General features: G+C 33.9%; 1 protein-coding gene across 2 annotated transcripts in view; it reads right to left on the bottom strand.

The window, feature by feature from the left end:
- The window catches only part of Faf1 (Fas associated factor 1), a 294143-nt gene that overhangs the window by 183922 nt on the left and 96162 nt on the right, over positions 1-14059 (bottom strand). For both annotated transcript variants that reach the window (XM_075945095.1, XM_075945094.1), the window contains exon 7: positions 9911-10016. In XM_075945095.1, coding sequence (XP_075801210.1) covers positions 9911-10016 — 106 coding nt within the window. The remainder of the gene's footprint in view (positions 1-9910; positions 10017-14059) is intronic.

The raw sequence follows: 14059 nt of genomic DNA, 5'->3' as shown, positions 1-14059 counted from the left end.
GTGAAGGTATGATATTACATATTCAAGAGGTCTAGCAGATATATAAAAATTCCTGGTGCTTGTTTTTAAAATCTATAAAAATCAAAGTCCATCTTCTCTTTTAAGATAGATACTTTCTCTCTACAAGACAAGATGTGCTAGTTATTTCCTTGTTTCTCATTTAGTTTTTAAGAACTACCTACAATGGTAAGAAGTTTTGAAAAAGAAACAAAGGACTGGCAAGGGAAATATATTGTTATGTAATACTCTCATAGACAGAATGACATTACTTTAGGCTGACTGAGTGAACTAGGAAGAACTCATGGCCCCAGTGACTGCTGACAATGAAAGGGAAACTTTATGCATGTAATAGACTTCTGTTCAACTTCTTGCCTTCTTACTTCATAAAGCAATCCTGGACTTCCTCATCTATCAAAATACTTAGGTATGGTCTGCTTAGGTATGGTGAGAAGTTACTTAATGCCATAATTTCCTACCAGAGAGCTAAGTCTAATTGTCCTCTGCACAATGTTTGCTCTGAAGGGGAATATATTCTCCTAATGCCTGTAGTCATTGCTTCTTACGAAGTTGGTCAAATCACTTTTTAAAAAATTAATTTACCATTACAATTCCTTGGTTTTAAGTATTATGTCTTCAATGATTCAATATCTGTGGACAGTTGACATTTTTAACACCAAATTGCTAGGAAATTATTCATAATGAGTGGAATAGCTATAACCATAACACCATGAGAATGTCTTGTCTTGATATACATTGGACACAACATTTCTGAACACTGGAGGTTAAATGTATGTTTGCATTTTTTAAAATTCAATTTTGTAGTGTTGGTGCAAATATAATGTTTTCTCTGTCATTCACAGGATTTTCTCTGCATTATTCTTTTCTAAGGTACCTTCTTTTCTTGTTCCGTCATCCCTTCCCATCAATGTCCATGTTCAGTATTATTTTTCCAATTGCCCTCCCTCTACCCCCATGCATTAGCTGTAAAATAGATGTAAAGCTTGGTGTACGTCCAAAAATCTTATGATCAAAATACATACTTAGCAAATTGTTTGGCTAAATCTTTCATGTATGATGAAAGATTATTACCACAATTCATTAGCAAATTATAGACTTTGAAATGTAGGCAGACAAATATTTGGCCCTGTATCAATCAATTTGGACCAGCTGGGTAGAAATTCACACAATCCCAGGAAACTTGGGAAGTGGAGTGCTCTTTCATTTTTCATTCACTTGAAACATTAAAGAAAAATTATCATTCTATAAAAATGTCCTCTTTTCAATAATTTAGCTGGGTGATTTTAGAATGAATTTTATTTTCAATCAATTACTACTTAAGAGACCAATAAACTGAATCCTTTCCCTTGTAAATTATAACGGGAGAATAATGGCTAATGTATACAGAGTACTCTAAGACTTAAACATTATAATCCACTTTTAAAAGTTCAATATTTAATAAAGGTTGTATTGCTTTAAATAGAGTCTGGAAACTTAGACACAAACTAAACAGGCCTGTAAAGTGGTTTTTACAGTTATTCACAACAAATAAGAGCATTCCTATTCTTCCGCTGAGCTTCTCTTAGCCTGGTCAAGTGACCTTGTACAAAGATTCTGATTGATCCTACATCTGTCTATTTTGGTTAAGCTACAAGGCCACATACAGGGACAGCTGCACTTTAGGAGCAACTTAAAACAAATTTCATCTTAGTGGCATCTAATCCAGTGCTTGGTACAAGATGCATGGAAAAGTCAGTGTCAAAATTAAACAATGACGGCTTTGCAATGAACAGATGCTTTTGCCTTGCAGCTGTAAAACCTCAGAGCAATCCAGTACTCTACTGTCTGGTCACGCAATGACCACAAAGCAAGGAATACATTTTGTCATTTATACAATGTTTGCGGTGAGCTTTTAGTCTTTTTTTTTTCCTTTAAAAAAAAAAAGGCGGGGGGATAGATAAATTGAGGGAAATAAAATTCCAAACTAAGTTACAGAATTTTTTCAAAGTATATTCAGACTGATAATGTTTGAAAAGAATAATTCGTTGACTACATAGTACTGAATCATAGTACATGAAAGGAAAATATCATAACCTGACATTAGTAGGTTGTGTCCAAATAATTTTTGGCATATAATGATAAATATGTAAGTGACTTTCTACAAGTTAAACTTACATTAATATACCTAATCTTAGCAATCTGTGTTTATGAACATTTTATATTCATTTATCATTTACTTATTGTTTATTTAGTTCTTTGTTTTTGCAGAAGGGAGACCAAAGAACAGGATATTACTTGCTACATGGCTAAAAGAAACTTAAATGTTAAAAGAATGAACGTCTTGAATAACATGGTACTACAGAGGTCCATGATGAAATCTGCAGGCTTCCCCAACCCTAGGTAATCATGTATGTGACACTCTATTTTAATACTAAAATATACTGAAATATCTTTAATACTAAAAATACTGAATCTAGGGGTAACAGTTCAATAATTAATTAATTAATTCACTTGTTTGTTTGTTTGTTTATTTATCCAGCCACTGTCTCTGGTTAAGTAAGAGAATTAGCCCCACCTAAACAAATGATTCTCTCAATTCATTATAGTGAACTTAAATGATAAAATCACTTAAAAGGAACTTGTTTTTACAAATTTTTAAGCTGCATAAAATATTTAACAAAATAAAGATGTACTGAGTATGACTCAATATAATACAATTAATGACCTTAAGTGCATTTTCAACCAAAATACATTCAGTTTTGTTAGTATGATTCTAGCTATTAAATAATCATTATGAAATATTAGCAAATGTAGTTTATTCAAATATATATATATATATATATATATATATATATATATATATATAGAGAGAGAGAGAGAGAGAGAGAGAGAGAGAGAGAGAGAGAGAGAAATGATCAAATCACTTCTGCTAATTGAGGCTCTGGGTCTAACACCAGTTCTTTATCTACAATAAAAAAGTTCAGTAACTATATTTATTCACTTTAATTTTGTTCATTTTTCTCCTTAATCCATTTTCCCCCTGAAATATTTACTCCCCAAGGATACCGATTCATTAACACCTCATTGTTTATAAATTTCACTGGATGTTTGTGGTTGAAGATTTGGAGGAATTTCCTTTTATCTTTCTCCATCCTCCAAATATAATTTCTATATAAAATCCAAAAGTAATGTCCAGAGTAATAAAGTTTACTTTAAATACCAAAGAAACCATGTTACACTCCTCACTTGAAAGTCGAAAAATAACAATTTTTGAGTTCTGAAAAGTAAAACAATTTCTATGGTTAGTTTTACATTTTTGTTTTATTTTCTGAGCATACAATTAAAACAGACATAAAAGGCATACTTACCAGCATATTCTGACAATACAAATATAAATTCCAGCATTATAAAAGCACTACAAACTTAAAAAGACTAAAAGACATTTACCATTATACTCCTGATACAATTTTGTTGTCTTTGTTAATAGCTATTATTAGAAAGAGTTTATGGAGTTATCAAAGATAATTCATGCCACTAAAATATACCATGAAAAAACGACTGACATGTTTAAGTTTAAAGGTGTTTATGAGACTATCTCGTAAAAAGGAAAAACAAAGGAAATGTATTTTTAAATGTGATCATCTGTATAGTACCTACATACTTTGTCATAAGAAAATATTTAGAGTGATAGCATTGCAAATTACAGTATTATATATAAACACCTTTAAAGTTAAGGAATAACTATAAATTTGAACAAACTACATTTGCTAATATTTCATAATGATTATTTAATAGCCAGAATTATACTAACAAAACTGTAGGTGTATTTTGTTTGAAAATGCACTTGAGCTTAAACTTATTAATTGTATGATATTGAGTCATACTCAATACACCTTTATTTCATTATATATTTTATGCAACTGTAGAAATTTGTAAAAAAAAATAGTTAACTCAATAGTTCCTTTTTAAGTGTATTTTATCATTTCGGTTCACTATAATGACAATGTATTTTAAAAGTATATGTTTTACTCACAAATACATAAATAAATCACAAACCAAAAGCTAACAGATGTGTGACTTCTAATTAGTTATAATAATCTCTGCTTCAATGCCATTAGAAAGAGCCTTTCTTTTCTTTTGAAAACTAAAAAAGCTTTCCTTTGAATTTTAAACTGTCAGGGTGCTTCAAAAGTCAATGTACAAAATCTGCTTTGATTAAAATTTTAGACATCTACAGTGATAACTTTATGAAAGGAAAATATTAAATTATAATTATCCTAAACAGACACAGTCTTGTGAAACTAACCCTCCATTCATGTTAAAGCACAAAGAGTTGAATATAATGAATTTGATTCATCCTCGGACACAAAGCTTCACCACAGCAAACTCAGTCAACTGTTGCTCTTGCGCTTATATTCATGGTGCTTAAATAGCGCACTTTAAAACAAAAAAAACTCCAATTGGCTTTTCATACATCCACCCTCCCCAAAAATAACGCACTTGAAAAACTCAAATGATATGAAAGGCTTCAAGGCCTCTTTTCTCCTTTTCATACCCTTTTTTTTATTTCTGTTTGCAGTAATCTGCCTTTCTCTTTCTCTTTCTCATTGCTACAGAGCAGGCGAGGAGGCTCACAGCTTTGAAAAGGGGGCTCTGTGTGTAATGGGTCCACTAGAATTAATTTACTTGCACCAAATCCATTGAGCACAGAAGTCCCCCCCCCCCCTTCTCAAATCATTTGGAGTCGAACGCAGCCCCCAGCCTTTGTAATTCTAGTAAAGCACTTAAAGTGCACAGTAGGTGTTCATGAGGACCATCTGGTCAAAAGCAAAACAAGCTGCTGATTTTGCCTTTGAATAGAATGAAGCAAGTGTGAATTAGTCTCTTCAATTAGCACTATTACAACCTGTCAAGTGCATATTGTAAAACAGGATTATTACAGTATTGGTCACCAGTGCAATTATTTACTCTCTGCCTTTTCTTGCATATAAAAAATGTCTTATGTTTATTAGTTTCTGATAACTGAATGTAATTTCTCTTAACTCAGGCACTGCAAAACTATCAACACACGAACCTTAGATTATGAGTATGCTAGACTAAGATATTAGAATACAAATACCTTAAGTAACAAAGGGCTAAAGCAATGCTCTTAATTTTTAACAAGACTACATTTTTATTTAAGATACAGAGGAAAATGTTTTTAAATGACTTTCAAATTATTCTAAAATATTTCTAGATAAAGAAAAATATCATTTCCAAATAGTTACACCATATTTCTTAAATTTATTTCCTAAGGGACACAACAGAAACAGAAAATTTCAATAAGATAATACTGTTTATGTGTCCATTTGAAGTACAATTCAACAAACCTGTTTTAAAATGGAACCTGAAATCAAATATATGTACATCTTATTCTCCATTTTTTGAAAGCTGAATAATGCCTGGTTGTTAAAAAATGTATCTTTCATTCTTAATAAGATATCATTTTTTATTTTAAGTTTGTTTAAAAATGATATATGCTAATTAAACTGCTCATTCTAATTGAGCTAATATATGCCACTTATCTTGCAGTAAAAACAAACCACTTAAACTTTTTAATTAAGTAAGCACACAACTTAATTTACCCTCTTGCATATGAACGTTCTCAGCTACCTCACTGTTTCTTCAATTCTCTGCCACGAATCCCCCACTCCATACTGGAAAACAAACAAACCCCCCAAAAAGGCACCTAATACCTCAAAACATTTGATGAAAAGACACAGCAGTTAAGAAGTTATAATCTATTTACTACTAGAAAAGTATTCACTAATATAATTTGTGAATAACGACAAATTTCAAAACAGTTACTGGCCACTAGCCTTAAACAACAGCCCAAGGCACACATTAGTCAAGATGAGACAGCACCAAGTAGAACAGACCAAACACACACACAAATAGCATACGGTTTACATTTTCAGAATCAAAACTAACATCCTGATTTCAGAATTATTTTTAAGAACTGGTATGGTTTATTTAGATCCCTTCTTGATAACAATTCTACCTCAATTGGTTTCCCACTTAATCCTCAGTTTGTGTAACATGGTGCAGTGGTGAAATGTGCTACTCGCCCCTGTAAGATATGGCTCTGAAGGCTGTCAATTTCCCCTTCATTCCCATTAAGAACTAAATCAACATTAATAAGAATAGTGAGAATTCTGGGGTAAAGTGAAACTTGGAAGAGGATTTAAATAATTCCAATAGCTATTCATCACACTTCTTGCTGTAATAGATAAGTCATACTGCATGATTGTGCACTAAAAAGACTTAGATTTCTTATCTTTGTTATTTCGGGTCAGGTGTCTGTTTCTTAAGTTTGTATGACACCTTAAAAAAAAAGTAGATATTTGTCTAACAGAAGCTTTTGCAATAATAAGGCAGGCAGACAACAAAGAATCAGTTTCCAAGAAAGAGCTGGCTTGATTTCAGGGACTTTATATCCTTTTCCACACCTGGGCTTAGGGTCTGCAGAGGCAATCAGTCTTTTTCTCCCCTTGGTTTAGCCCACCCCAAGTGCATTTTAAACCACAGATTTCTAAATTCCTAGAATCGTTACAATGACTTGTTTAAAACTGCCAATTCTCAAGAGTAGAAAACTGGTTAAAAGACAGGCTTGCTTAAATTTTTAAGGAATTTTAGTATTTTAAAGTGTAATTAGTATCCAATTTAGGGTGCAAATTGATAGAGAGTAGGGGCTGTCAAATGTCATTAGAATATTGATAACTATGAGGTAGTATGTTACCACAAAAGATAACCACTTACAACTCTTTCCATCTTAACCATCTTTAGAGGCTACTGCTATATCCTAATGTAGAATATGTGAGTGGAAAGATTTGAAAAGATCTTAAAACAAAAATGAAATCAAAACCCAACCCCTCACCTGGCATCCAGAGGAAAGCATGACACACTACTGTAGGGTTGCAACGGCTTGGAGGCTGGGAGGCAGGCCGGGCAAACACTTGTCAGTGCATCGCCACCAGCCCGCAGGATTCTGACTGCGTCTTAGCACTAGTCTCCAAAGCAGTGATTGCAAAATGTATTTTGTTCAGTTAATAGTCACAATTAGTGCCCATTTAAGTCTTAATCATTTAATAATTTTTCTAAGTAAAAAAATATTGTAAAAGCTTTCTTTTTAAAAAATTCAAGACTTTCAAAACAATTAAGAGTGTTTTTAGATAGAAAATAAAAATTATTTATTCTATTAAAATGATCAGATCAGATACTTTCAATCTATCCTTTCAACTTTATAAATTATAGTGCTCACGATTTATTTTGTGGCTTACGATTGAAAGAAGAGTCCTGAAATTGGTGACAGAGATTAATTTAAAATTTAGAATATATAACATCAATAAGCTTTCTCATTAAAAACAAACTACTAGTCTTAACACAGAGCTACGAACTATTTCAGGACTGTACTTCTCTCTTACAACTGAACTGCTTTATAGTAAGCTGTGCAGGAAAGGCATGGTGGTTTGCCAGCGTCCACAGGAGCACTTTCCTTCCTGACACCAGCCTCAGCACCGGTTCCCACAGGACTCAAAAATAAAGCCAGGGAGCTATGCTCAGCCAGTACTCCACAGTCTTGCTCAAAGTTACGCAAAATAAAGCAGCCTGTGTGCAACTGTCTACTACTAAAAGGCAATATTCATTAGGCGCAACATTTTTTCTTAAAAACTAGTGTTTCAAAATATTATTTTAAATTCATTTTTAAAATTAAAAAAAAGAAAAGGAAGAAAAACTCTTATCCTTAACACATAAGAAGATTTGTCATTAAAAATGCTTCTGGAACAGTTTTTTAAAGATATTTAAAATATGATAAGAAAAAATTTTCAATGTGTTCAAGTCCTTGACCCTTAAAATGTATTTGATAATCTAAATAATATACCAGAGAACAGTTTCAGCCAACTGTGGCACGTAATGGCACATTTACAGAATCTTAAATTTTCTTTTAATAATTGATGTAGTCATTTTGAATCATTCTGCATAGGATATCAGGTGTGAGCAGATTGCATTAACACTGCTTAAACATTTCAACTTGTCAGTATGGCCAACTCGATTTCGGAAATATTTGCAGTATTTTCCCATCGAAACAGTAATAAAGGCAAAATAAATATATGCCACTACTTTATAATCACCGAACATTAATGAATATTTTATGTCTTTTTAAATCTCCCTGTTTAATTTAAAAGGGTGAAATTAAGTCTCCTCGCTGCAATATGCCAATTATCTGTAAATCAAACAATAACTTGGCCATTATGCTCCTTTTTGTTAATATAAGAGAAGCTAATTTGAAAACACTGAGTGGCATTTTTAGGTTATCAGCTTCATAGAACTTTCTGCCCTCTTGTGGGAGAAAGTGGAAACACACTCAAGTTAGTTAAGCTAGCAATGTAAAGAGGGTTTTTTTATCCAAAAAGAAAGTGATTCCTATATTTATCATACATTATGCTCCTCTTCAAATAAAAAATAAATAAATAAACCGGCAGTGAAATTTACCTCTTATCTTGCTTTATTACTTAAGTGGAGTTACTCTGAAGCTAAATTTCCTTGTTTAATTAAATGTTCACATATGCAATTTAGATTTTTTTTGTCAAAGATTCTATAATAACTCTGACAAAGAGCTATATTTCAATTTTAGAGCAAAACGACTTATCAAGAAATTAAAATTTCAAATGTAGAGCTTAGAATACCCATTATAAAGACTAAAAATGAACTGTAACATGAGCACGAAATTCCAGAAAATTCTAATAAATAAAATAGATGAATTTAGAAATCAGATAAAAGGTTGAATGTTAATGCTTAGTTATATAATAGCTATTCAAGTGATTAATGAAGAAAATAAACAGAAAAAGGGGCTCTGTGACAAATTCAAAAGATAAAATTCATTAATCAAACATGTAAAAAAGGAAATTTGGTAGTCTAGCCATTACCAAAACATTTTGCCTAATTCTAAAAAATTATTTGTTTTTCAAGATAAATTTTAATTATTTTAAACGATATATGTAGCAATTCAAGATCTGGCATGATCTAGTCTTTTAAAATTAAGTAGTAAAAAAAGTGTAAGTTTTATAAACTATGAAGGGTAATATGAAATAGTCACTATTTTAATGTTTCTAAGCATGAAAATCCTGTCAAAGCCTCCAACATTTCTCACTCCCCTAAGGAGAGAAATCATTGGCATTTAGATGGGTGGGGCCAAAAGGTGCCTTTCTCTCACAGGTATCTCCTCTCTCTCTCTCTCTGTCTCTCTGTCTCTCTCTCTGTCTCTCTGTCTGTCTCTGTCTCTCTGTCTCTCTCTCTCTGTCTCTCTCTCTGAAACAGTGGCCCTTTTGAGCCAAACTGAAGAAAACAGACAAAATTAACAGACTCCTTTCAGATAGTCTGAGCTAAATGATAGTCTCACATCTGAGGAATACTGCCCAAAGCTAGAACTGAGCTGCTTAAGAAAAGCCTCTTCAAATTCCTGTTTAAAACAGAAGCATATGATATAAATGCAGGACACATTTGAGAGGGACCTTTCAAACAAACAGAAACACATTCAACAATGAATGCTGGCAACAATTTCCAAATTAATAGTTTTAATAATCACTATAAAACCATGAACTATTTCGGGTAACACTGGACTGCTTGCTTGTAGGCAGAGTTTGAACCAGATGTGTTAACAATTATCAAGAGTCCCACTTACAACATTCGTATTTCTAGGTCAAGGCATTTAGTGTATCTACAGTAAGCATTGATACTCCAGTTAATTAAAATTAAAAAACCCAATAATGAAACATACAGAGAGTTTCTACCAGAACAGATAAGCCCTCTCTAACAGGGTCAACATTAGCTATAATGAGCTACCTTTATTCCGTAGCTGTGAGACAGAACTCACCTCTTGAACGGTACTACTTCCTGAGAAGTTCAGGTTGTACTCCCGCTGGACTTCTCGGTGGGTGATGATCAGCATGAAGTTTTGATTTAATGATTCCTGCAGGGCACTGAAAGGGTTGGGAAAAAAAAAAACACGGAACTCAGAGATGAACATGTTCTAGCTTGCTTCACAGCTAGCTGCAAAAACCCCAGGAGTACCCTAACCTCCACATAGGCATGTCCGGGCCCAATGTTATCATTTTCTCACTCCTAAAGGCAAGAGAGCATGCTGAGAACAACCAAGGGGAGCTAACCTGTTAACTCCTTCTCTACCATGGTTTTTTAAAACTTCTATTGTAAAGACTTCAAATACTACACACTTTCTACAAACGCTGTTGTCTATTTTCTTATTCCTCCAAGAGAATCAATTGTCTGTCAAATGATATTCAATATCTATTAAAATATTCATTCAAATGTACTGAAAGACTGATTCAATTGTAATGAAAAAGCTGTCTAGAACAGAACTATAAAACTATTGTTTACACTTACAAATATTGTATAAAAATAGAAAATATGTTTTCAGCAAAAATTCAGAAGGTACTGAAATCTACAGAATTGTAACTGCTACACCAAAATTCTTTCAAAATAATCATGCTTTCACATAGGAATCAGCTATATAGAACTCAGGAAAATAATCATGCTTTCACATAGGAATCAGCTATATAGAACTCAGGAAAATAACCATGCTTTCACATAGGAATCAGCTATATAGAACTCAGGAAAATGAGAGTTCAAAGCAACACACTCCAAATCCTATGGTAAAGTTCCCAAACATTAGAAAAGTGTAAAAAGCACAAAAAATATACGTAATCAGCTATACAAATTAAGAAATATAAATGATTCTACTTTATGTCAATATTAAGAAACATGATCTTTATCAATAGCTATGAAGTTCAAATCATCTGCACTGCCTATTCTAGCTGTAATTTTGCCATGGCTTAGGGCCTCAGAAAATATTCTGAGTATGCTCCATTGCTCTGGCCTACGTGACTTCTCTGACAGTCTTTGATAAACACACACAAAATAAAGATTAGGATTAGGCATTTAATCTGCCCACCCTATTGTCAGCCAAAGAGTTCTGGGATTATTAGCAGGAAAAAAATACAAAGGAAGCAAAAATATCATAAAATATTACTAATAAATTTTAAAAAACCTTATACTCAACTAAAATACATTTGTTGACGCAAAGATATTTGTTACTATATCTTTAGCACTTAAGCAAAACACCAGGTACACTGCAGATATTTGCTTAGTAATAAACAAGCTGTGAATTTGCACAAGGTAAGAGCCGTATCTATCCATCTTTGTCTTTCAACCAACAAGGTCACATGTCTATTAATCTAGCTAAAGCATTCATTCATTTATATAAAAGCAGCATTAGGCAATGCCTTGCAAAGGAATTCAATCTAAATAAAAATACACAGTTCTTTGAAAACTTAGTCTAATAGGGATACACATACATCACTGACAGTAGAACTGAAATAAAAGTTCAACGAAAACTGAGACAAATGTACTTAACTTTGGCCTTGGTTGAGGAGTAAAAAAATCCATGAGGAGAAAAAGTGATCCATACCAAGAGAAGACACACACAAGTTAAAATTCAAATAGGATCTTAGAACTAAACACTCAGAATACACAATTGGGGGGCGGGGTCAACACACAACTTTTGACATAGTTTGTTGTATACCAATCTATACTTAAAATATTCTAGTTTCTAGATAAATAATAAGGGAAAAAACAAAAAAATATGGTCCTTGCTGGTAAACGGGGCAAAGATCAAGTAAATGTAATGGAATCTTAGAGAGTGCTATGTCCCATTAAGAAAATAAAACAGATCAGAAGACACAAGTTAACAGAGGGCAGGAGAATTCATAAACAGAACAGCTGGAAAGGCATCTCCAAGGAAAAGGCATATACACTGAGATTAGCACAATACAAAGGCGATCAGCAAAGGTTCAATCACACAGATTCTCATAGTTAACTGTACGGGAAAGTCACTGGATGGGGGGTGTTAAAGAGGAAAATACTAAGAGATGACTTCTAGTTCTGTCTTTGCAAGATTTCTTTCTGTGTTCTAACTATGGAGAGAAAGACTAGAGATTGGGGGAGTGAGGAATAGATTAATTCATAACAGAAGTAAGGAAAGGAGAAATGGTAAGAATGTTAAATACAGAATACAGGTTAGAGGTAGAAGATGGACAATTTACTGATGGAGGAAGAGAAAAAATACAACCCTAAGATTTCCAGTCTGAGCAAATAATAGGATGGAATTTTATGTGACAAAAACAAACTGGTAGGAAAAAATTGAGAGTGAAGTTTTAGGTGGATTAAGCTTGACTGCATATTAGACACACAAAAAGAAATTTCAGTGTTACATACAATACAACTGAATGTAAACCCCAAAGCGCAGAACTTACACAGTGGAGGTATAAGTATCAGAGCTCAAAGTCATCCTCAGTGACAAGGCAAGTCTGAAGCCAGCCAGGCCTACTTGTGGCTCTACTCTCTCTCAGAAAATAAAACAGAAAACTAAGACAATAGACACACAAAATGGCCAGTTAAGAGCTGAAAAGTCAAAAGCATGCAGGCATATGGGAGACATGTGGCTTTGTGCCAAATGACATCATGTGAGGAAAGAAGATACTAAGAGAAAAATAGAAAGATCAAGATGGAAACCTAGAATATTCCAACAACTAAATCAAAGTTTAAAGAAGATTAATGATAAAGAGAAAAATCAATAAAGACCAGTATAAAACAGCAAATAAAGTAACTGTTTCAGCAGAAAAGTGGCTTCAGTCATGCAGAGACACAGGCACACGGAGGCCAGAAAACATGGCCATGTTCTGGCACCATCAAAAGGCTCAGCATAACTATAAAAAGAGCTACAGAAGTGTGGCAAGTTCAGTGCACAAGATCCCTCCCTTGAGCCCAGGGGCAAAGCATGGGAGAGAGATTTCAATTCCTGAAACCCTTTCCTTACACCAGGACCAGGCACAGCCTCCCAAGAATGTTGCAACCTGGGACAAAAGCCCAGAGAACAACCACAGTGTAACCCTTCCAATAAGTCACTGTCCACCACAAAACAAGCTTCAGAAAAATCATCTCAAATTTAGCATTCCCCTTAACCTAAGCCTGAGACAAGGTGTTGAAGTTTGGATCTGAGATGAAAACACAAACACACTTGTGTTCAAGTTTGAGTGTCCAGCAGGTGGGGGTAGTGGAAATTTTTGGGAGGTGGGGCCTATTTCCAGAATGCAAGTTATGGTCATATAGAAGGCCTACTCTTAAAGGGGACATAGGGATCCTGGCTTCTCTTCCTCTCCCTCCCTCTCCGCTCTGTTCCTACCCGCACACCCCAACCAAATATTGCCTTCCCAAAGGCCCAAGAGTAGCAGATTCAAACACGCATGAACTAAAACTTCTAAAACTGAGTCAAAAAAGCTTTCTTCCTTATTTAAAAAGAAAAAAAAAAGAGGCAGGGTGACAGTGACACACACTTTAATCTCAGCTCCCAGTAAGCAAAGGCAGGTGGATCTCTTTGAGTTTGCGGCTAGCCTGGTCTACAGAGTGAGATCCAGGACAGCCAGGGCTACATAGAAAAACACTGTCTCAAAAAACCGTTTTTAAAAAAGGAGGAGGTAAAGGGGAAGGAAGGAGGAGGGTAGATTATGGAAGACTACAAAAGTTAGGCTAAGGAACTCAGAATTTCAAAATCTCTTCTATTTTATATACAGAAATGAATCCATAAATATGTGAACTTTTGTGGTAGTCTGTATGTAATTTCTTAGATTTGTTTCTTGGTTTTGCAATAATTTTGCAGATAATCTGACAGGACCAACACCAGCTGCTGTCCTATTGAGAAAAAGGAAACCATTTGGTCAGTTCTATAATCTCCAGGTAGCTGTGGAGATGGATACAGCCTTAAACTGCTGTAGAACTAAGAGCAAGTTAGGAACTTCTGCTCTGCCAGGGTTAGCTGTTTGACTGTGGCAAGTAAATAATATTTTCCAGCAGTATTTAGTGAGTACCTAAATATCTAAAGCCCTACCTTAGACACTTGACTACCCTGTAAATACTCAATTTCTTCTTCTGACAAAAAGATAAATTCTTC

Source organism: Microtus pennsylvanicus, chromosome 13 (genome assembly GCF_037038515.1).
Source record: "Microtus pennsylvanicus isolate mMicPen1 chromosome 13, mMicPen1.hap1, whole genome shotgun sequence".
NCBI classification, from domain to species: Eukaryota; Metazoa; Chordata; class Mammalia; order Rodentia; family Cricetidae; genus Microtus; species Microtus pennsylvanicus.
The sequence above is the reverse complement of the archived record's forward strand: the minus strand, read 5'-3'. Positions and strand labels throughout refer to the sequence as shown.